The sequence below is a fragment of the Mugil cephalus genome, chromosome 23 (genome assembly GCF_022458985.1).
Source record: "Mugil cephalus isolate CIBA_MC_2020 chromosome 23, CIBA_Mcephalus_1.1, whole genome shotgun sequence".
NCBI lineage: Eukaryota > Metazoa > Chordata > Actinopteri > Mugiliformes > Mugilidae > Mugil > Mugil cephalus.
This window is the reverse complement of record NC_061792.1, coordinates 9,600,780-9,625,622: the sequence shown is the minus strand read 5'-3', so window position 1 is coordinate 9,625,622 and position 24,843 is coordinate 9,600,780. Positions and strand designations below refer to the sequence as shown.

The following is a 24,843-nucleotide window of genomic DNA, read 5'->3' as shown; positions in this document are numbered from 1 at the left end:
TCTAGTGGTCACAACCGAACACTGCGCCTTGAAACTCCAGCCTGTGTTGTGCTGCCCCCTGGTGGACACATTTAAGCTGCAGCGTGTGTCCTAAATGACTAAACGTGTCCCACCTGGCCAGGTCCTTGTCCTTGTTGAGGTGCTGGAAGAAGGAGGGCTCACAGATGAGCTGCTCCTCCTGACACACCTGCTTGCACGAGTGTCCCGGCTCGGCCAGCTTCACCTGCAGCGCGCTGAGAGGAGGCCACATGACCTGACCGTGACAGAAGTCCTGACGACACAACACAACACAAGTGAACCACTGCACATTTTTACTGCGCGGATTATCGTCAGACACGGGGCCGTAAAAAATGTTCCATCTGGATGAAGCAGAAGATCGTTAACAATTAAGGTCCTTTAAACTGCACATCCAAAGGTAGCAAGACAATAAAAGATAATGTGGTTTTAATTACAGCCAGAGGGATTTCCTTTAAAAATTAACACGTACAATATATTTATATATATATATGTGTAAGACACGGCTTAGTTTGATTGTATAAGATGTTGTTTGAAGGGTCAGTACCTGGTTCTCGATGAAGGCGTTGACTCTCTGCAGCATCCCCTCACAGGTGAACTCATAGGGCAGGTAGGGCTCAATCTGACACACACACACACACACACACACACACACACACACACACACAGGCTGGTCAGACTAGTGTAAGAGGGAGAATCAGTGAAGCAGCTTTAGTGTGTTTCAGCGTCATCCTCGGTGAACTATTAGCCCCTCAGACTTTGAGGGAACTTCAAACGGGGGCCGACAACTGCGGCCTTTGTTGCCGTGTCTCCGAGCGTCTCCGTGCGCAGGCAGGAAAGACGAGGGAGAGGAGACAGAGGACAGAGGGGAGGGAGCGCGAGTGGAGCCGGAGCCTGGGTCGGCTGCAGCTCGGCCACGGATCACAGAGCGCGTGAGGCTCTGCAGAACAAAGGCTTTGTTTCGGAGCGGCTCGGCGGAGCGCAGCAACACACCAGGTCCTCAACCTGGGCTTTAAATATGCATGGGCTGGAGACGAGGAGACGAGGAGACCGAGCACTGTCCGTCCACGTCTCCTGCTTTCATTCCTCCATCGATTCGTCACTTCACATCCAGTTTATATGAATTTCTAAAGTGTCAGGGGACGATTATACATCATTGAGTGTTTTTTTTACCTTCTGGCTTAAGATGGAGCGTATGGCCTTCTCCACCTCTGCAGAGTTCTCGATGTCCACCGTCCACACGTGGGGTTTACCTATGTACACCTCGGCGTACGGATGCTGAGAGGTCAACTAAAAACACAAAGACGAGAGAAGTCAGCTGGTAGAACCGTTGAGCTACAGACTCATGAGTTCACGCCCCTCCTCCTCCTCCTCCTCCTACCTCTCTCAGAGTGGGCTTCCCCTTGAAGAAGTCCGTGTTCTTGCTGCTCTTGGGGGGGTTGAATTTGGGGTTGAGGAAGGCGCAGCCGTTGGCGATGGCCTCCAGGGGGGCGGGGCCCTCGTAGGGGAAGGAGAGACCCACAAACAGCTGCGGAAAACCCCCAACAACAGAGAAGAGGTTTAATTCGATTTTGTGCAGAATGTTGCATGATAAAATGAAACAAACGGATGTTTTATAAATGAAAAGTCCTCCCGATGGCAGCGTGTAGTTAACAGAGCAGGAAGGAAGGAAGGAAGGGAGTGGCGTTTGAGAACCAGTAAATGGAGAGAGCGATGGGAGCAGCGGTTAGCCCTCGAAATAAGGTGGAGGCAGCGCGTTATCTCCCCGAGACAAGACAAGGGAGGGGGAAAAAAAAACAAAAAAATAAAAAAGTCATGTGAAGAGACCCTTGTGTTTACTGCTGTTGCTGCAGAGCTGTGGTAGTTTGGGAGGGAGGAGGCCGAGGAGGAGGAGGAGAACGGGAACATGTGTGAAGTGACTCATTTGAAGGAACGTTTTATGGCCCCCACTAAAACACAAATTAATCAGGTTTATTTTAGGCCAACGCTTACATCATAATAAAAGCCACGCTTCTCCTGCCACATGCCGTTTATTTTTACTCAGCGCGGCGTTATGACGGGAATATTTCAGTCTTATTTCTTCCTGTACGTGCTGAGAGCTGGAGTGGGGAGGGGGAGGTGGTGGTCCAAAAACAACAACCCCCCCTCTCCTTACCCTTGAGGGGAAGAGCAAATATTTGCGAGGCAGTTGCAGCGTGCCACGACCAGAAGAGGCTTGAAGGAGGTGGAGGTGGAGACGGTTCAGAGGAGGCCTACAAAGGTTAGTCTGTCACCAACAAGTCTGAATGAGGACTGTGAGTCATTACACGTTTATCTGGAGTCATCGAAAAATGTGTTTTCAGCCGCCAACAGGTGGCAGAAGAAGCTCACTCTTCCTCCTCCTCCTTCTTCTTTGCCACTATTTATAGGGAGCGAGGAGGAGACGGCGCTGTGGTGGAGAGGAAGAGGAGTAAAAGGCTCTGATGTGACTGGTGAGCATTAAGAAGAGACTCATGACACTTATCAGACGTTTGATGCAGCGTATTCTCCTTCACACTCATCTGCCACTTCATTAGGCACACCTGCTCCCCGGTGCAAATCGTTAGGCGTCAAATCTGAACCGAGCACCAGAATGAGGAAGGAGGTTTAGCTCCAGACGTAGCGCTACACCTACAGCTAACAGTGCTACGGGGAATTAATTCCACCAGGGGCTTAAAGAGCGTTTTTATACCCGGACGACTCTTATGAACAGGTGTGCGTCCATCTGGTGCGAGAGAGTGGTCTGGAAGAGTTTATCTCTTCATTCATCTCCTGTCAACCTGCCTGCTTTATTCATTCAACATCCAAACTCCACTTGCTATGAGCGCTCGCTAACCGCTACACCACCGTGAACCACTTAGAAACCACAATCTGACCTGTAGTGCTTCCTGTCTGTTGGTCTGACGTGTCTCCACCTAAATAATCTAGGTGAAAAGTGGAAAATGCAGAGCAGGTCTTATAGACGACCGGCTGGTTTGGTGAGTTTGGACGTGACTCAGCGCTACGTGTCACCGCTCCATTATCTGGGCCACACAGCATCATATCAATTTATAGCTGATTGTTTTTCATTACCTACTGACCCACTGACGCACATGAGTAATTCCCGTATCTTAACTTAATCCTACAAAATAAAATATTTATTTTTTCTCGCATTAGGTTTATATGAAATTTTATTTTGAAAAAAAAGGGGGCAAAAACATGGTGAAATGAATCAGTAAATACAGCGAAACATGGAAAAATGTGGATTATCAGATCAAAACAACCACAACACCAGGTTTCTGTGCCTGAATTCCAGTTGTTTCTTCTAATGTAGCGATTACGATAATTATCGGCCCGATATCAGGACATCATGACATCATTCCGATAAGTCTGATATCATGACTTATCGGCCCGATAACATAATATATATTTTTGTCCACACTGCGGTGTGAGTCGTCGTTTTAATCAAGCGCTCATTCTCCTTCATGAGACCTGCAGTGAATGCTGTGTTCAAGTGACGTCAGTATAATCAGAAAAAAAATGCATTACTCCCTCATGTTGGAAAACATCTCGTCAACTCTGTCATAATTTTGGTAGCAGCTGACTGATATCCAAGTCTTATCCACAGTATTTTACACATAATTCACAGAAACATAACAAACCGGGAAAGGGGAACTGGCGTCAGCACATGAATGCATCACAAAGTGTGTACATCTGTAAATATACAAGATGGCGGCAGCAGTGTGGCAGTTTTTACAGGAAGAGAGTTTGCTGGCTGAATGCAATAAACGTTTGAAGAAAATACCACAGGGAGGGAGAACTAGCATAGAAATGTTTGATACTAACTTACTTTTAAACCTGCTGCAAAATATTTCAGGTATCGAGGCCTTTATTTGGTGATGTTCATTTGAAATATCAAATAGTTTTGTTTGACCATGATCTGTTCGCAAACGTTTGCTTGCTAATAGTTATCTTCATTTTAAGAGTCAAAACTGTTTGTTGATTAGTTTCTTATCACCAGGCATGGTATCGGTATCGGTATCGGCCTTTGTAAGCACAAAGTTATCGGTATCGCTTTCAAACGTTAGTTAACGTAAGTTATCGTGCATCCCTAGTAGCGATCCATTTACTTCTCTTTACGTTGGCAATCGGAGATATCTGTAAAATATTTTCAAATCTGTTGATCCAGTCAATCACACAACAACTCTTCACCTTTTTTTTTTAAATACATTTTACAGTTTAGACGCTATTAAATCCTATGATAAATCAAGCTAATGCTGCTAATCTCCACGCTCAACTGTCACTTTTTGCCGCCGTAACCGTGGCGACGTGCACACCCTCTATAGAATGTGATGTCACGAATTCCTGCCGGGTTCCTTCGGGTCATGTGACATCACGTCCTTTTGAAACATGACATCAAAGGCCTGTGCGGATCAAAGCCGCACAGAAGAATGTTTAATCAAGGGTCCAGCCAGCGAGGAGGTAAACAGAACCAGATCATCCAGCCAGAACGTTGTTAGTTTACAGCTAGTTGATTAATCACTGTCCAGATTAACAGACGATCGAAGCGACTGAAAACATTCTCACATCAACAAACACAAAGAATCAGAAATGGCAGAAGAAAGCAACAACATGCTTGACTTTCATGTGAGGTCCTACATCGAGGACTGGGAGTTAAAGGTTTGGAGGGACCTCGAAGCCAACAAAGTGGCACTTTGTCGGAACAATAACGCACAACAGAGAAAAAGAATCAAATCAAAAATCGCCGTGCTGAGCGGCGTCCTCGACCACCTCTACAGAGGTGACACAAACGACACAAGGGACATGAGGAATGAAGTGAACTCCCTGAAACTGAAGCTCGGCGAGAGTGAGAAGACATGTGCGGAGGCTGTTAGCAGCCTTCAAACGCACAAGAAAATGGCCAGAGACTTCAAACTGCAAATGCGCCAGTGTCAGATAATGCAGGCGCAGCAGATGAAGGAGATCCTCCAGCTGAAGCATCAGCTGGAGGAGACGCAGACGAGTGCTGCCTCCAGACTGAGTCTGGAGCGTGCGGAAAACAAACACCTCGCTTCCAAGCTGGAAAGAGCAAAAAAAAAGCAGCCGCAACCAAGGCCCACGCAAGACAAGGTCCTGCAGGAAAGGAAGCAAACCAGAAAGAAACCGAACCGGCAGCGACCGGAGAAGAGAAGGTCAGAAAAGAAAGTGGTGGACGTCGTTGGCAAACTGCAGGATAAACAGACCCAGGTACCCGAGAGCCTGAACTGGGCTGATCCACCTACTCCACCAGAACCTGGTCCGAGCCAAGGACCAGACACCAAAGAGATGTTTCTGGAGGACATAGAAGACAGGGCTGAAGAAGAGTTGCGTGGAAGAGACGTGGAGGAGAGAGAGGTTTCCTTGAAGATGAGCCAGCTGCAGGAGATCATAACCAGCGCGGCTAAAGACATTTATAAGAATCAAGAAGCTGTGGTGAGGCACCAGAAGGACCAGATCTCCAGGCTCGAGGCTGCAGTGAAGGAGGCCGAGAGCAGGAATCAGAGTCTTCTGGAGGCCCAGCAAAAAAGAGAAGAGGAGGAGGAGGAGAAGAAGAAGAAGAAGGAGGAGGAGGAGGAAATGAGGAGTGATGTAGAAATCAGGAGGCCCAGGCGGCGTAGCTGGACCTCCTGCCTTCTAAAAACCTTGTTCTGTATTAGTGTAGACGACGTGGAGGATGAATTTTATATTCGAACAAGCAGCCATTCTTGAAGAGGACCTGTGTCCTCAGAGAGCTTGGGCTGGTCCACATCTATTCTCTTTGTCTCTCTTTGACATAGTTTTTATTAATTCACGCCGAGCAAACAAATAAATAAATAAAATAAAATAACTGGGGTTCAATATGTCGATATGATGCACAAAAAAAAGCAAAGATCGGAGAAATCAGATATGAAATGTGCCCATTTTATCTATGTTTTATTCATTTAAAAAATTAAATAGATATAATGATAAAAAAAAGTTCTAGTCACTGTTAAAAACTGCAAAATCTATCGAAGTTAAAATACAACAAAAAACAGATCTGTGAGCATTAGCATGCGGACGGCTGTGGTACATGATCACCCATGAAGAAGAATACTATCACCACTCCATTATTTTCCTATCATCATACCTTTCCTATCATTTTATTTTCCCAGCTCGCACTCCGACAACAATAGTGTCTTAGTTCTCAGAAACACCCGCGGTTCGCAAATATTTGCATTCAGCCGGCTGCCCTTCCGAGGAATATGGCCGAGCACAAAATGCTGTGTGGTTATCCAACGCGGCCAGAGGTTTATAGGCAAAAGTGCGACAATCTTTCCACTCACATGTACATTTGAGTTTATGAGGTCACCACGGGATTTATGAGTTGTCACGATAAGACTTGTAACTTTAGTGATGAAAATGGTTAATGCATGACAGGCAGGTGGGTGTGTGGAGGAGTTTGACTTTATCAGCCGGAAACGTGACGATCACAGATCAAAATGCACATGTGTTGCACAAGTTCGACAATGCATCTGGCTTCTCTTTGAAAATAACACCAATTTTTGTGGCATTTAATCGGCCAAATAGGGTTTTTTGTGCAGAAATGTATGTGATGTGTAGTATATCCTGGTGTCTATTAATCTGCTAGAGCAGATTGACTTCAGGCTGTTAAGTATTAGTGGTTTTTTGGGTGTTTTTGCTCACGACTATCCAACCTTAGCCCCTGATCTCAAAGAGCTATTTCCCCACTTATAATTCTAACATTCAGGGACACGTGATCGCTCATCGCCGCCCGCTCCACACAACACGACACAATGCAGCCTTGAGTCCTTGTCTTTGTGAATGAGAGCCGGTGGCCTGAGCAGTGCAGGGAAGGGACAAGTCATGACGTGAATGGAGAAGTGCTGCACAAAGCTCAAAGCTCCTTCACAAGCCTCCAGAAACCTCCCCCACCCAAAAACATCCAGCGCGAAATCCAAGACCCGACCTGGAAATCTGTTAATGTTATTAGAAAGCGCAGAAGTGTTATTATTCTCGTAAAACGGTTGAGAGCAGAGATACAGCCTGTCTTTAATTTCTGGGTCATTTACAAACCGTGGGAGTCAGTTTGTGGTTTTCGCAGCTGCCGTCTAATAAAAAAAAAAAACACAGAAACACTTCGCAGTGAGGCCCCCTCTTTACCTTGGTTTCCCGTAGAAGGAACTGCAGGTCCCGGCCGCTCAGGATGCCGTGGTTCTTGACGTAGCTCGGGAGGTGCACGGTGCTGGTGCCGTGCACGGTGCCGTGGACCTCCATGTAGCTGTGGATGATGTCCAGGTATTTCTTCTTGTCCTGGAACAAACAAAACGCACATTATTAAATCTGAGTAGGGAAATAATCACCTCTAATGATTTATTTCAACATGAAAACCACCTCCACTTGAAACACGCTCAAAAATTCGACTCCAGGATTAAACCTTTTTTGAATGAGCGAGAGGATTAGGATCTTTACTTTGTTGTGCAGCCTGGTGAACTTTTGTGTTTCTCAGGAAACTACCTGCCTGACCATCTGGTCACAACGGCGGGCGGAGCCACAAATAGCCCAGGATCCGTGAGGGAGCATCAGCGGCAAACAATGGGCTATTGTTATGAGATTCTACCTGATCTGCATCGTCCCTGATCAAAAAAGCCTTTCAAAGGACGCCAACAAAACCCTCCACCTTTGTGCTAAGTCACGCTTGGGTGGGACGGGGTCAAAGGTGAAAGAACAAAAGGAGGATAAATAAAGGTGGAGATTTATAAGAGTATTACTGAGTTGTTTAGTTTGTTTTATATATATATATATATATATATATATATATATATATATATATGCAGCTCTGATGACAAGTCGTTGTCGAGTCCAGTTGTGTCTCATGTATATGGACGGTGGACACCAAGCTTTGGACGGAGCCAGATGGAGCGACGACGGGAGCTAGCTGCCACTTTTCTGCTCGTCTCGCTCAGGAACATTTCAGAACTGGAACTTACACAAGAGGGGGGGGGGGGGGGGGGGGGGGGTGTTACCTAGGCAACTGGAATCTGAAACATCCACCAGCTGTGACAAAACAGACGATGGGACGAGACGAGACGAGGCAGAGACCGTCCAACGCGTGACCATTTCCGTTGGCAGCGCGCGCGATCCGACACGTTTTGAACTTTTAAACCGCTCGATCCCCAACTTCCCCGAATTCCCTGAACTCAACACCGAGTCGGCCGTGCAGCAGCCTTTTAACATCACATTTGTTTTACTGATTGAAGTTAATTCCACTGTGCTTCCGAGTCATTACTCCGTCTGATATGAATAATGTTTCACTTCGAGCCCCGCTGTCCACGGTGCAACAGGTGGGATCCGTTTTAATCACATCCACTTTTTGATTTTTAAACCCTGTGATTAAAACTGGTTGTCGTTTAAAGCATTAATAAATACGCGGAAAGATGATTTGTAATTTAATATTCCCCCCTTTTTTTAATTTTTTATTCTTGGCCTAAGACAGCAGTTTCATTTTCAAGGGCACCTTTTAGATAATTGCAGCGCCTCCACATTGTTTCGTGCGTCTGGCGACCGTGCATGATTAACAACGACCCAAAAGTCCTGAAACTGACTGGACGGTTTGTGTGTTAAATGGAGGATCTTTTAAAAGAGAAGGTCGACGGCTTCCTGGACTCCTGAGTACGACTGTGGCTCAGGTGGTGGAGTGGGTTGTCCACTAATCGTGCTGAAGCTCCGCGGCCACTGGTGCGTGAGTGGATAAAACAAAAAAAAAAACGTTGTAAAGCCCTTCGAGCACCACTAAGGTGGAAAACCACAACACAAGTGCCGACCATCTACAAGCAGCCTCATTCACCAGCATGTGCACAAACTAGAATATTATCGATTACATTATTTTTTTTTACCACTTGAGATTCAAGAAGATGCCTTGTTATCGTCAAACGCTAACTGCACACAGATCCTGCCTCTAGGACACTTCCTGCTTTCATTTCACGCATGTGTGTGTGTGTGTGTGTGTGTGTGTGTGTGTGTGTGTGTGTGCTACTGCAGTGCTTCTTACTGGGGCTTAAATTTCAGGTAGTCGCTCGTCAGGGTCCCTGGAGGCCTGGCTATCAGATGCCTCCAGCCAGCCTGCTGTAACTAAAGCAGCCTGGTGTGTGTGTGTGTGTGTGTGTGTGTGGGATGAAGTCCTAATTAGACGGTGAAATCACTATCCTGTAATCTTTTCACTCAGGAGAGCTGTGGTAGGATTTGCGAGAGAGGGGATTTAGAAATGAAGCTCACTGATAGGTACTGTAAGCAAAGATCACAAGGAGCTGAGACACCTGCGATTAAAACGCGACGCTGCGCAGAGTCTAAAACCGAGACGGAAGGTTTCACTGGAGCCTGCGCTCACTCGCCACTTTATTAGGGACACCTGCTCAATTGCTTGTTAACGCAAATAGCTAATCAGCCAGTCACATGGCTGCAGTTCAGTGCATTTAGGCGTGTAGAAGTGATTGAGACAAGCATCAAAATGAAGAAGAAAGAGGATTTAAGTGACTTTGAACGTGGTACTGCTACAAACTGCTGATCTACTGGGATTTCCACGCACAACCATCTCCAGGGTTTAACAGAGAATGGTCCGAAAAAGAGAAAATATCCATCTGAAAATGCCTCGTTGATGTGAGAGGTGGTTGGAGATGATAGAAAGGCAACAGTTACTCGAAGGAACCAGCCTTGAAGAAGATGAAACTGAGACCACAGTTCACACAGACTCACCAACACTGGACAATAGAAGATTGAAGATCAACGTTTCAGGCTGGTGGTGCTGGTTTAAACTCAGCATGGTTTAAATGCCACAAATCTGCAGTGGCTACGTGATGCTATCGTGTCAATATGAACCGAAATCTCTGAGGAACCTTTTATTAGGAGCTAATAAAGCGGCCGGTGAGCTAATGTTCTGCGGTCGCGTTGATAATAATCTGCAAGAGTGACAAAGAAATATGTGTCTGGGCCGCGTGTCTGCTGGGGAAGGAAGGAAAATGAAACTAAAGGAAGACATAACAAAGTCTGTGAAGGCAGCAGGATGTGTGCGCTGCGTTGTTGTCGTTGTTGTCGTTGGTTGAGGAACATACAGTTGGACTCCCATGATCCTCCGGGGCAGCGCCACACAAAGCTTCACGGTCACTTGCCAGATGCTTTCTGGAGCGCGGCTGGATTTCACGCTTGGGTTTGAATCAACGGGAGCATGATACACAACGAACAACAGCGAGAAAGTGACATTTTTTTGATTCATTCTTCCCTTTTCTCCATGTAATAATAATATGTCATGTTGCATTTATAGTCCTGTCCCAGCTGTCAGCGCGTTAGGAAGCGGGAAAGTTATGAGCGGGGAAGGTTTTCTCGTGCTCATCTTTACTACTTTACGACTGGAAGCGCGTGCGACGTGCAGCGTCGAAACCAGGAAGCGGATCGATCGCAGCGAGCCCGTGCGGTGGCACGTGCTCGGGGAGCGATAAAATGAAATAACCGCTTGAGCCGGAGGAGCTGATTGAAGGAGGAGGGGGGAGGGGAGGCGGCGGGGAGTTTTTTACGAGCTTGTAAATCAGGGGGAATTTGTAAACCTTGGCTCGGGAGAGGAAGCGGGAGAGGGGAGAGAGTTGAGGGATGAGCGTCCGGGGGAAGGAGGTTTACAGGCGGGGAGACGCGGCCTCTGAGACTCCCGTCTGTTTGCAGTCCAGCTCCCAACTATTTTCTAATGTTGACGATGTTTCTACGGAGGTCAGTTGTAGGAAATCAATACAGACAGGAGTTGGAAGGGCTCGTACGAGGTGATTATGTGTAGTCAGTGTTTTACTGACAGTAGATCAACATGCCTAGTATTTGTATGCCACTGTGTTCAGTGCGCTCGGACAAGATAACCAGTGATAAATATAGCATAAACCCGACCTCGTACTGGATAACTACCTCTTTATGAGCCCACTTAAACAAATCCCAACTATAAAAAGTCTCCGGAGCAAAAAAAAAAAAAAAAAGGTTGCTAAGCTACGCGTACCCTGCAATCGCTTCCTGTTATCATTCAAATTATGAGCTCAGAGGTATGTCCGGCTCTCTGACCCACGGGTTTGAATCTGAACCGAGGAGAAGCCATGAACATTGTATTTCAGAGCACGTACGTCAAAGTGTGTTGTTTATGTGTCTGATTCTGAACCCAGGATTCAAATAAAAAGTAGATTCTGAGGCAAATTTTCTGCGTCTGCTGCAGCGACCTCAGGAGAATACAAGATATTTTTGCCTCATCAGAATTCAAGCAGGTCTACTACCTTCGACTACCCTCCGACATCAAACGCGCCTCAGATCATCATCTGAAATCATTTCCAAATCTACCGACTCCAGGAACGCCCCGAAACTGGAAAAACTCGCGAGTCAGAGAGCGAAACCGCTTTAGCCGTTCTTCAGAGAGGAAAAATCTTTTTACCCCGCACAACCCGCTAACGCTTCCCCTCGTTAGAGCTCGGCGGTGACGTAATGACGCCGGGGTCGGCCGGGGATAACGGCCCATTTGAAGAATTGTTTTTCAGTTTAGTTGGGAGAAAATGGCACTCGCATATACGGCTGATGTACCTGTAAAAGCATAAAAGCACGAGAACACGGGCTGTAAAAGAGCAGACGTTATAACACTCCAGTGCCCTGCTATGCCCCATTACACAGAGAGAGTCGATAATCTATTGGAGTTGGGTCGGACGGCCAGAGCATGTTTTTTGATTGTCAGACAGCAGAGGAGTTGCTGACAAGTCTGCTGTGTAAATGTGGGCTGCATTAATCACCCGGGTGCAGCAGAGTTGAGTCCAGTACGCGGAGAATAACCCTGCAGGGAGTAACTGTCACACGCTTCAATTAAAAGCTCCCGTATGAAAGCTAATGGAGAGGCGCCACTTCCATACGTTTACACTCGTGCATGAGTGGAAACAGGAGCTCCTCGCCGTCCATGTTATTATAAATGGTCTCGTTTATATTTGCGTCCTGTCCTCGCCTCGTAAACCTGGATGAATCGGTGGCTGCTCCTGCGAACGATCATGGAAACTAACAAACTCGACGCGCGTTTCCTGCTCACGTTCAATAATAATCGGGATTCAATTTGACTCGTCCGTCCGGACGGCTTCATTTATCACCTCGACACTAAACACACACACACGGATTCAAACGTCTTCCTGAAACTGCACTTCAGCTACCAAGTAATGTTTGACTTGGCTTCGTCGCACGTCACCAGACAATCACGCGAAGGCGCGGAGATGTTGCCGCTCTGCATATGCTAACTCAGCGTGTGTGCACGCGTCCCCCTCAGCTCGGAGTTATTTGTCTTTTTCTCCGCCGTGTCCTCTGATGTGCTGCCAAGGTCCTGCAGCTTCCCTCCGTGTGCATCCTGCTCGTTCTCACCTTGTTTTCCGTGTCCACCTTCTGCCTAGTCGAATGCTTTTAACGCAAACTCAGAGTTCAGGTGAGTCCAGGTAAAAGTAATTATCCCTTTTTTTATTCATTTTTTATTGTCATGTGCTTCCCTAACGTGTGCACGGGAAAAGATGAGGGCAGCGAAAAGACAGACAGTCGCTCGCGCTGCATTTCTCCAACTGGGTTGCTATGGAAACGCATTCCTCGGAGGTGGTCCGGCCATTTTATTCCAGGTCTCACCATCGACGCTGCCTCTTCGGCAATAAAATAATTACTTTACAAAAAAAATCTTTAATCTCTCTCTCTCTTTGTCAGTGCTCAGGTCAGATGTGAAACCCGGGCGTTTATCTGCACTCAAGAAAATAATTTCACAATTGTCAAACGTCGTCTCAGGAGGAGGTTGTAATCAGTGCATTTTTATTTATTTTATTTTTTTAATTAAATAAATCTCTGCAGGACCTGAGAAAGACCACGTGGCATTATTCATGCACACATGCTTTATATATAGATTAGATTTAATCTAAGTTGGTTTCAAATTATTTCAAAATACTGACTTTTGGCATTCATTAATTCAAGTAAGAGACTTGATGACGTTCGGTCCTTAGTTCTGTCATATCGAGTTAAAACATCTAATAATCTCCAATCCTTTCATGAATAGAGGCCTAATCTTTAGAGGAAAAGACGTGCGTTGCCAAAGGAAGCTGTCTTCTGCTCACGATAATGAGAAACTCCTGCGTCCGACTAAGCATCTGGTGTTCATCAGAAACAAACCCGAGTCCTCTCTGACGTCCAGCTGCACTGGTGTTGATAAAAAAAAAAAAAAAAACAAGAAGAATAAATGTGATCTGTGCGCCGTCACATCTGATCAGGGAGTGAGACGGAGCCTTTCAATAGTCTGTACTTCACATAAAGTCTATTCTTTCATTTCACACTTTAAGGGCCTGATAAGAAAAAACATATTATTTTTTATCCCTGCTATTAGGATTTTGCATAAGAAGGTTTTAAAAGGAGGCTTCGGGGGCAAAGATCGAGGTCTTTATAGTAGTTTGAGTGTTTTAAATGAAGTGTTTAAAGTAGTTTAGTTTGATTTATGAAGAGTAAAAGTGGTCGTTAATTGCTAATATGTTCTGGAAGAAGAATCCAAGTTGGGTGAACATTTTAAAGGACACCTGTGGACTTAACTTAAATAAATATCATGCATGTTCTTAGACTAAAGTGTGCAGAAAGGGATCAAAGGCCGGCACAATTTAAACGTACAAGAAGAAGGAAAGCGAGTAATCCAGTCAGCTTGTTATCAGTCAGCCCCAAAATGGCCCTTTAATTAAAAGCAGGAGGTAATGAACACGCTCGGGAGTCTGATTAGCAGCTAATGCCCCTTGCTGTGGGTTGATGGGTTCCCCCCGTCTGCCCTTTTTAGGAGCAGACTGAACGCCGCGCTCCGACTCGGTAGGACTGGGCGGATTCGTAGCCTCATGATACGTCTCTGGAAAGCAAACTATGCGAGCGGGGGTCGGGGATAAAGGTTGAAGCGGACAACTTCTGAGTTTAGGAGTGAGAAAAGAAAGAGCTGCTCTGAACCAAGGCAACAATATTTGTGATATAAGATCATTAGCCATTAAATAGGTGAGGCTTATTATTCAATTCTCCACAACACAGTCGGTTGGATCCGGGTTGACCCACTCAGAAACATACATAGTTCCGGCTTAAAGCTTATCAAAGTGCGGGCAGTAATCCAACCATGCATGGCGAAGCCAAACAATGTGCAAATCTCCCCGAGTCTCGAAGTCATTTTTGTCTAGGATACAGTAATCCCCCGGTCTCCGTGCTGCAGCCTGAGCATGCATATGAATATTGAATATATTAAAAGCCCCATAGAGAGGTTGATAAGCTGAATTTTTTTTAGCTTCCACGCCAGACGGTTATTAAGTTTTCACCCAAGGTCGTTCAAAGAGTTTCGCTCAAGAGAGTCTGAAAACGAGCTACTGTCCAATGCTTTCATCTTCACAGGGAACACGTATGTACACACATATATATAAATATGTGTGTGTGTCTGGAGGTCTGAGAAGTCGTACCTTCCAGAAGTTGTCGACTTTGCCGTAGACGAGCGACTGGTTCTGCCTCTTGATGTCGTCGATGTGCCTGATGTCGCTGGCGTTGAGGTGCTGCTCCACAACAAAGCCCAGGAAACTGTTGTCTGGGGTGTGAGCTGCAACGGAAAGAGCGTTTTTTATTTTTTTTATTTTTTTTTTTTTTTTATAATTCATAGCTACAAAACAGGAAAGAAAAACTGAACTGAAGCGAAGCTGTCGTCAGAAATCGCCTACAGCGAAGTGACTGACGTGGGTAATTACCCGCGACTGTTCCATTTTATGCGTCGCGAGGCCACAGCGAATGCTTCAAATAAATATTACGCACAGCCCTGCGTTTTTTTTTTTTTTTTTATAATAGCGAGAGAGGCAGAGAGCTGCATAACGCAGCCCGACAAGCACATTGGGTTTTTTTTTGCTCCCTCCATTCTTTGCTCCCCAGTGATGACTGGTTGCTATGGGAACCGCGGGATGAGCAGGTCAAGTGTGGCGCCCAAAGCTGGCAGCGTGTTTTTTATTTATTTATTTTTTTTCTCTTTACCTCACTACCATCTGCCTCGTAAAAAAACAAAATGTGAAGACAAGGGTTTGGAGCGACGGTGGAAGAGATTCATTCAAGAGTGAAACCACATATTAATATTATTGGAAGCAGACCTTTCCATCACCTCTGGAAAGGGATGAAACGGCCTCGCGAGGCGGAGGCGTCTCGGTGCACGGTTGTGGTTTGTAGCCGGAGCCCCACGGGAGCCGTTGTGGTCAGAGCTCGTATTTACCACGAGCTTATTATTACTACAGGGGCAAGTTGAGGTCAGTCCATCAGTTGCGGAGGGGGGTGAAATTTGCTTTTGTGCAGTAAATAGAACCAGATTTCCGTGAGATCATTAGCGCCGCTGCTGCAAATCCGGGGAGTTATTGTGGGAAGTGTTTAACTGTGATAGATAACACTGGACGTACTGTCAAAGTTTTTCATAAACAGGCTTTATTTTAATGTCAAGGTGTTGGCTGGAATGTGACATTCTGGTCCGGCTCGACAAAAAAGCCAGTGTTTGCTCGTTTAATCTCTCCGCCGGGCGGTCGACACACACTATCTGGAGGCAAACACGGACCAGGAAGCTTGTTATGCAGAGTAAATGAGCCCAGAACCAGTGCCAAGCAGTTACTAGAACAATGGTCAGAACGCGCCACGTCTCAGGGCGTCAACACGAGGCCCGGGTTTTATTTTGTGAGCTCCTTCCTTGGCGTTTCTTGTTCTACTTCCTGTCTTTCCACCACCTTGACGGTTGGATTGGTTTATCCTCGCGTGCTTTACCCTCATCAGTTTCACCTGTGCCTCATTAACCCCAGGTGTGTATATATAGCCCTGCTTTGCCATTTGTTTGCTGTCATGTTGTCTGTGCTTTACCCCTGTAGACCTTTTCTTTCCTTTTGTTGGATTTGTCCTTGGTTTTTTTGGTCTTAACCAGTTTCTTTTGGGTTTGTGTGTTTGTAGCATTGTGCATTTACGTTGCATTTGGTTCCAACTTCACCAGAAACATGACTCCATTACTGTTCTGAAATGGTTTATTGGGTTTGTCACAGGTTGCTTTTATATGGCACGCCAGAAGCACATGAGCACGCTACAAACTCCACGCGCGACAGAATGTTTTTTTTAAATTCAAACATTTGCCCATTGTATTCAAATCCTGCTCTTGTTTTGCACTTCCCATCGTCACAAGACAAAGAGGAACCTTTGTACCTACTGAGCACTGTTAGTTGACGTTGTATTTTGAGTATGGGGGAGGAAAGGCATGTGTGGGAGTAGCTATGAAGTTATGAAGATCTGCGGGAGGCGTCGGTGTGGGAGTGTAGCAACTGTTCATGTAGCTCGGTGGCAAAAACAGGCGTGATGGCAACAATGATAATACACACTGATCATTTTTTTAATAAGGTTATACAATCTTTTTTTTGTTGCCATCAACTCTACCCTGGGATCTCTTGTGTTTCCGATGGCAGGGAGGCAGAGCTGATCCTGGGCACTAGGCATAGGCAGCACTAGCACTCATGTACCGAGCTAACTGTGTAAACAGGACAGGCTGTTAATTAGTGTTCAGCCCTCTTGATGCATTTGGCAACAGATGCCTCTTCTCCCACTAGAGCTGCCACTCAAAGTGTCACTCAACTTGCCACAGCTTCATTCGCTATTAGCTAACAAACAGCCACGGGAGGACGGAGCTGCAGAGAAGCAGCTGCTTTGTTGATCCTGACAAACTTGAGGGTGGTGGGGAGACAAATTTGCTCAGTAACTAAGCCTGGCCTCGCTCGGTTAATAGTGAGAGGAAGGACGGGGAGTCGGTAATACTCCTCACGAGCATCTTCTTTGAAAGGTATACACCTAAGAATGGTGAACTACGAATTATGTAATTTAAGTTGCAAGTAACCACTTGCAGAGTCATGTTTTATATACGTAAGACCTTGTTAAAGCTTTTCTGAATGGGACTCAAGTGTGAAAAAAACAATGCACTAACGCCAACTAAGCACCTTTTGATTATTTTTAGATTTCTCTCGAAAAGTATGAGGACTTTTTGTTGTTTCTTCAATAGCTCAAACTAAAGACCTGTTAATGGGCGTCGTCACTGTGACGTCACAGTGTTAGCTGGAGGCGAACACTGTCACTTTCAACCATGAAAATGCTGCATTTTAGTGGGGCTAAAACCAAAAAATCAAAACCACTAACTCTTCATATCAGGTCACATTTAATATGTAATGCATCATCAGTTTCAGCCTGGAAAATGTTATTGGACTAAATCGTGACTGAAATTACATTAAGTTGATCTTTATTTAGGGGATTCTTGTTACATGTTAATGCTAACCGCTAGCTAACGCAACATTACTTGTGTGTTTCAGGGGTGTCCAAGCAAAAGTTGCATTTGCTATGTTACCACAGTGGTTCCACTCACTTCTTGTAATATCTTTGTTGGATATCACTTATGTATCACTCTCAAAAATATGCGTTTTCCTCATCCATTCTTGCCAAAACAGTCCGTTGAAATATGCTAACCAGCATTTACAGTGTTTGAGATGTTTTGCCTCCAGTTAAGCCCCGCCCCTCAGAAAACATCACATTGTTTACAAACCGTGAAGGGGTCTACTGAGAGTTTAAGGCCTAGATCTGACAAGCAAAGGGTCTGGGTGCCCTCCAATGGTAGATATTAGCTTATAATAAGCCTAAAGATACTAGCAAGGTGACGGGTAAAGAGGCGTTGGAGAGTGCGTACTTGTCTTCAGTCTTTCCAAACAAATGCATTAAACTCTTCAACTTCTTTGCATTTCATTGACCACTGCCAGGAGTTACCAGTACTTCTGAATGTTTTCAAGTGTGCTTTGAAATGAAGTACAAATCTATTGACCGCACTCAGGGACAAAGAAAAGCAAATTTTAAATGAATGGGTGTGCAAGCAGTGTTATCAGTCAAAGCTTTAGAGGGGGCATTATTGTTACGGCAATTCTCAAGGTCAATTACATACCTGGCAGTGTTGGAAAGATAAACACCATTTGTTGCTGCGTTCAACCTCTGACCAGCAATAATCGTATCTGGGAGGTAATAAGCACTTAGCCGCGGGGACAGACAAAGGGAAAAAAAAAGGTGCGTGAAGAAATGTATAGTGGAACCAAACCCCAATGTACTGCTTTTATTTTACGCAAGAATAAAGATAAAAGAAAAAGGTCAGGGGCACCTTGAATCATAGAAACCTTATCATCAAGAACATAGGTTTTCAAAAGGGGGTCCGTGAAGGTACTGCAGGGTGGGGTCGCAATTCCTTTGGTTGATTAGACATTTTTTTATATATATATATATATATACAGTGGGGGAAATAAGTATTTGATCCCCTGCTGAATTTGTAAGTTTGCCCACTTCCATAGAAATGATCAGACTCTGGTTTTTATGGTTGTTTACTGGTTATGGGTATAGACAGAATATCAGTCGAAAATGCATAAAAAACACACAATCTAAAAGTTATAAATTGTTATGTATTTTATTAAGGGAAATAAGTATTTGATCCCCAACAATTCACTTAGAATTCAGGCTCCTACAGATTGGCTGGTGCGCATGTGGCACACAGCTGTGCTCAGTCAACTAATTACCAATACTCCTGATCTTAACTCGTCATGTATATAAAGCACACCTGCTCTAAGAATCAGTTTCTTACATTCCAACTTCTACAGCACCATGGGCAAGACCAAAGAGCTGTCAAAAGATGTCAGCGACAAGATTGTAGACCTGCACAAGGCTGGTATAGGTTACAAAACCATCAGCAAAAGGCTTGGTGAGAAGGTGACAACTATTGGTGCCATTATTCGCAAGTGGAAGACCCATAAAAGGACCATCAACTGTCCTCGGTCTGGAGCTCCCCGCAAAATCTCGCCTCATGGAGTGAGGATGATGATGAGAAAGGTGAGGGAGCAGCCTAAAACAACACGGCAGGAGCTTGTTAATGATCTGGAAGCAGTTGGGACCTCCGTCACCAAGAAAACAGTTGGCAACACACTGCGCCGTTATGGATTGAACTCTTGCAGTGCCCGCAAGGTCCCCTGCTCAAGAAGGCACATGTACAGGCCCGCCTTAAGTTTGCCAGTGAACATCTAAATGACTCAGAGAAGGCTTGGGAGAAAGTGCTGTGGTCTGACGAAACCAAAGTTGAGCTATTTGGCATTAACTCGACCCGCCGTGTTTGGAGGATGAAAAAACGTGAGTATGACCCAAAGAACACCATACCCACGGTTAAGCATGGAGGTGGAAACATCATGTTTTGGGGCTGTTTTTCAGCAAAGGGTACAGGGCAACTTCACCGCATTATGGGGCCAATGAATGCAGCCATGTACTGTAACATCTTGGACAAAAACCTTCTTTCCTCAGCAAGAACACTGAAGATGCCTCGTGGGTGGGTTTTCCAACATGACAATGACCCAAAACATACTGCCAGGACAACAAAGGAGTGGCTCAAGAAGAAGCATATTAAGGTCATGGAGTGGCCTAGTCAGTCTCCAGACCTTAACCCGATCGAAAACCTGTGGAGGGAGCTGAAGCTCCGAGTTTCCAAGAGGCAGCCAAGAAACTTGAAGGATTTAGAGACTGTCTGTAAAGATGAATGGGCCAAAATCCCTCCTGCGCTGTGTGCAAACCTGGTGACCAACTACAAGAAACGTCTCATCGCTGTGCCTGCCAACAAAGGTTTCTCTACAAAGTACTGACTTGTGTTGTGCTTGGGGATCAAATACTTATTTCCCTTAATAAAATACATAACAATTTATAACTTTTAGATTGTGTGTTTTTTATGCATTTTCGACTGATATTCTGTCTATACCCATAACCAGTAAACAACCATAAAAACCAGAGTCTGATCATTTCTATGGAAGTGGGCAAACTTACAAATTCAGCAGGGGATCAAATACTTATTTCCCCCACTGTATATATATATATATATATACATATATTTTAATTTTCCTCCACAAATTTTAAGTACTTTAACATGAATCCAACATATTTTAGTAAAGGGATAAGGGATAGCTTAATATCGAATGCAAAAATGTTAATAATGTATATTTATAAATAGCACTAGAACTCATATAGTAGGTAGGGGGTCACTACTTAATCTCTCCATCAGTTTGGGGGTTGAAGCCTCCTAATCAAGAATTTAGAATGATTTATGTCTTCACTCCAGCAAAAACACAAAAAAAGGACATGAGTTATAATTTATTCATGTTCCTTATTGAGAAGAATGCAAAATGCTCAGGTTATAACCTGAAACCAGGAAGGAGTAACATCACGGCTGCACTGGTTGGCCTCTGTAATTATTAACTACTTTTTATGAATTAGTATCTCGCCCAGTATCTCTTGGGTTTATTACTACTTATATATGCACATAAATATATATGTCCAACTAGTACACCTCAGTTCACATCATGTACTTTTAAGTTGATGAAGTGCTTCTGATTATCAATGACTCAACATAGTATGCAGGGCCAACGTCCACTGAAACACATACTGTTCATGAGAAAACACTCCCAACTCTGAAATGGATTAATGAGGTCAATTTGGCCTCGTCTCGTCTTGTCTTATTGACCACGGGCCACACACTCCCAATTTCCCCAACCAATGATTTATGGAGCACTGGCTAATCGTAACAAATGGACCGATCTAAATCGAGAATGAATTACCTGCTGGCGCCTGATTTGTCCACTCTAACATCTCCATTCAATCTGTGAGTTAACTTTGAATACGTGGCCATGGAGCTGCTAGAATTAAAGTGTCTGACAAACTTTTTTTTTTCCCAATAACTGTAGGGTGGAGCAAAGGCTTGTGCAGATCCAGAATCACCTGCTCAAACACCACACAAGTATGCTTTTTGTGCTGCACGGTTCACATGCTCGTCTTAAGCCTGTAGGGAAGACGTTGTGCTGGACAATGCAGAGGGAGAACATGAATCCTCGAGTATGGCCTCGTCTCTCGTGCCTGGAAGTGATGCCATTCTGTAGTTTTAACACTCGGCCGGGCCGCTGTGCACTTGTTTCGCCAGCGATATCATCTAACCCAGCGACTCTTAACCGGACTTTATGCAAAAGCCCCAGTGTGCTATGAGAAAGACATACCCTATTCAGTGGACAAAGCCTCTATTCAGGTGCAGTGCCATTCTGGAAAGCTGTGCGCTTCACCTCCTGAACGGGGGGGGGGGGATTGCAGGGCTAACATTTCACTTTCTCTTAGCCGTGGGGAAAAGGTCAGTACCCTAGGGGGCTGGCTCCTTTTCCCTCCAGTGTCGCCTGCTGCACCGCCACCACCACCACCACCACTCATCCAGCCCCGGGAAAAATGGGGCTGAGATTCCAGTTACAGGATGATTTCACAGGAGGAGCGATGCACACACACACACAGCGAGCTGTAAAACCTCCATGTCCTACATTCATAAGCACAGCAAAAACGGGAGAGCTGAGTGCCTGACCTCTTGGTTACTAATCGGCTTGATGATACTCCATTAGCAGGCACCCTGCTGAATTTTTTAGAACATCTCTCATGCCCCAACATCTCATTTATAGACATGATGTTTAAAGTGATACATAATGCAAACCATTTAAATACTTCGTGTGTTGCTGCAGACTTACGAAACATGGTGTTGAACTGCTGCGGGTTGAGGTTCCACTTGCCCCAGGGCGTCTTGTGCCCCTTGGACTGGGCGTAGTGGGCGTGGTTGAACTCCGGTTCGGTCCCAAACGAGTCCAGCACCCGCAGCATGCACCTGAGACGTCACAGAAAGACATGAGGTTCTACATGCATTGCTTAATATCCTGCACAAGGAATATTTCTGTGTGAGACTTTGGATGTTTTATGAGATTTACTGGTATTTTTAAGCTGCAGAATATGTAAGAGAGGTCTGTAATAATGTCCAGTGCTGCAGAGGAAACAGACAGGGATGGAGGCGTGAGACTGTGAATGAACATCATGGCTGCCTCAAAGGTCAGCACACTGCATTAATTAGACTAGGACCAGGAAGGGGAGAAGTAAACCGCCTGCTGACCTTTTATCTAGATGCTTTGCATTCACTACCTCATTCATTTTTTACTCTTTCCAGTTTCCTGGATACCAGTTTGATTGCGTCATGTCCGTCCCGTTGTCTGCTTGTTCACGTTATTTTTTTTGTTTAGGGCGTAGGGCCAGTGAATGAAAGATAAGCACCACACAAAATCCTTTTAAATATTAGCCATCTTCTGACTAAATCACCATTCGCACAGAGATCTGTGACTAAAAAAAGAAAACCCCTCTTTTAGCCGCGCAGCTTGGCTGCGTCGGAACCGTTAACGCCCTGGGAGAGAACGAGGAGCTTGGAAACGAGATTTCGCCAAGAGGAAACTTGAGAGCGAAAGGCAGAAAAACAACAACAACATGTCCACGTGTCATCATCTGCGGTCGCTCCAGAGGAAAAACAGCCCTCGTCTGCCAGCCAATAGATGCACGTTCAGCAGATGTGGAAGCGCGGTGCAAACAAGGCTGCAGTGCAGCGCCTCAGTTGTGGGCGTCGCAATGTGGCAGGAGTCGAGGCTGTTGAGCTCAACAAGCACACACGTGGTGGTACTTAGTGATTTATTCCAGTGGCTCTCGGGCTGAGAGAGCGGAGGGTGTTGTTTTCAGTGTAAGAGTTTAATTTCGCCTTAATGCAACTCAACCTGAAGTGATCCCACGTGGATAACGACGGCCATTACACATGATAGGGTTCTCTCCTCCCACGTTATCCACCGTGTGAAATCAGGAAATAAATTCTAACATGTGAGTCCACCTGAGAGGCCGTCGCATGCATCGCCGAGGCCTCGCCAAAGACATCCGGCTGATAAACGTTCACATCGACGTTAATGTCTCATAAAGACATTAGCGTTGGATAAGATGGATTTATCATCCCGCTAATGGCGTCTAATTCTTCCCAGTTACTTTCTGATCCGATTTCCTCATCGTAACCCATCATTACTCCCATTTACAGACAATGGGTCTCATACGTGAATATGTTCTTAATTAGGGGACGTGTGCATATGCCTGGTTTGAGGCAATTCTACATTTAAAAACAGTACAAACAAATCTAGGAAATAAACTATTAATGAATCCACATTAGTGCATGAAGGGGTGTTTAAATGATGCATAACCTGCACCACTCTAATATATAATTAGTAATTGCAGTTTTAACAGGTATAATTACAGCTGTGCCAAACAACTGTCGGGGAAAATTCTGCAGCTCTGACACGTCTCCACTAGAGACGCAAGTCGCGCACCGGCGACAGCAAGCGGCTGTTTTCACGGTGTTAACGTTGACACTGTAAGCAACTGTGATAAACAAGGAATGCAGACGGAGAGGGTGAAGCAGTGTTCCTGGAAAGGAAAACGCGGAAGTGAGGCGCGGACGAGACAAAAGATACGGCAAAATGATTAAACCGAATTCGTGGAATATCACCACGCCGACGACTAACTCTTCTATCTCGGATGTTTTCTGCAGCTGCGCTGACGCTCGATTAAGCGACGGGATAAAAGCGTCACATAAAAGCAACGCTGGTTGTAGTGTACCCACAGCGTGCAATAAAACACTACCGTAAGACAGATCACCACAGGACTAGGGAAATAACAAAAACACATTAATCACTACCAGGCTTGACAGACTTGGTTCATTTGTCCCTAGACAAAAATAATAATGACTGAGATCATTGTTTGCATGTATTTTGGGCCTGAAGTGCAAACAAATTTGTTGTGTTCTGTCCACGACAAATATAGTTCCTCGTGCCACAAAGGAACCACGTGTAATTCACTTACGACAAGAGACGGTGAAGCAACAGGCACGAAAGAGGAAACAAGGGGAACTACAGAAAGAGATAAAACGTCTCCAGATCTTCTTTCACAAAGTGACCTGAAGTGCTCTGAAGGAGAAATAACGCTGAAAACAGCATCAGGACCTTACATTAAGCCTGAGGCTGAATCAATTTCCTCCAGGCACAAAGGTACCGGACGTCGTTGGAGGTGTTATGTAGCGGACAAACAAAACCTGGTGACAAGCAGGAGGAACCGGCAGGGCCATTAGTGCCCCCAGACTCATTGTTCCTTCCCCTTTTCCTGTCACTCGGAGCTGATGAGAAGCTTTTTCAAAACAAACTAGGAAGCCCTAATCTACGGTCCTCAGTGGGGCACTCGGACGGAGAATGGACTCGGCTGGTGGCAGCGTGGCGAACAACAGGAGCTTCTTTCTCGAGTCTTTTGGGAAATTGTGAGCGGAAAATAGACTCATTGTCCCCGACAATGGCCGGACAAATCTGAAGCTAGCGCCCTGCACACATGCAAAGAAGAATGTGATGAAACTTGTAAAATATGAATGCACTCACTGGTAGTGGACCCAGGAAGGCCCCAGCGTCTTCTTAAACTGGGTGAGACCCACGATGTCGATGTATATGAGCTCCACCACCTTGTCTCCCTGTGTGGGGCAGCTGGATTTGTTCCCCATAACCTTGCGCATGATCCTGTGGAGGAAAAAGCTTCGAATTAAAAAGCGGTTTCCCGCACGTCCTCTAGACGCCCAGCGGTTGAACCTTTCAACGTGCACCGCGTCCGAAGGGAAACGTTTCAGAAGAACAACAAACTGTGTCGATGTCAAAACAATATTGACCCAAGAGACAAGATAAAAAAAAAAACAATGGGAGCAGCATTTGTTTACCCAAATTTAATTAAGAAAATACTGAAGCTGAGCATGTTGGCTTATCTAAATAAAGACATGGTGGTGAAGAAGAGTCCTCCTTCGCAAAAGGG

At 45.3% G+C, this 24,843-nt stretch overlaps 1 protein-coding gene and 1 long non-coding RNA gene across 3 annotated transcripts in view; one reads left to right on the top strand and one right to left on the bottom strand.

The window, feature by feature from the left end:
• The window catches only part of mgat5 (alpha-1,6-mannosylglycoprotein 6-beta-N-acetylglucosaminyltransferase), a 63,125-nt gene that overhangs the window by 2,817 nt on the left and 35,465 nt on the right, over positions 1-24,843 (bottom strand). Inside the window, exons 9-16 of the mRNA XM_047576367.1 lie at positions 24,423-24,557; positions 21,675-21,808; positions 14,523-14,656; positions 7,192-7,341; positions 1,397-1,543; positions 1,189-1,305; positions 563-637; positions 114-271 (exon numbers count right to left, since the gene is read on the bottom strand). Of these exons, the coding sequence (XP_047432323.1) occupies positions 114-271; positions 563-637; positions 1,189-1,305; positions 1,397-1,543; positions 7,192-7,341; positions 14,523-14,656; positions 21,675-21,808; positions 24,423-24,557 (1,050 nt within the window). The remainder of the gene's footprint in view (positions 1-113; positions 272-562; positions 638-1,188; positions 1,306-1,396; positions 1,544-7,191; positions 7,342-14,522; positions 14,657-21,674; positions 21,809-24,422; positions 24,558-24,843) is intronic.
• Positions 1,593-24,843, top strand: part of LOC125000741 — a 30,014-nt gene continuing 6,763 nt past the window's right edge. Inside the window, exons 1-2 of one of the 2 annotated variants that reach the window (XR_007111380.1) lie at positions 1,593-2,309; positions 2,424-2,486. This is a non-coding gene — a long non-coding RNA (uncharacterized LOC125000741). The remainder of the gene's footprint in view (positions 2,310-2,423; positions 2,487-24,843) is intronic. The other variant, XR_007111379.1, reaches the window with a different exon arrangement.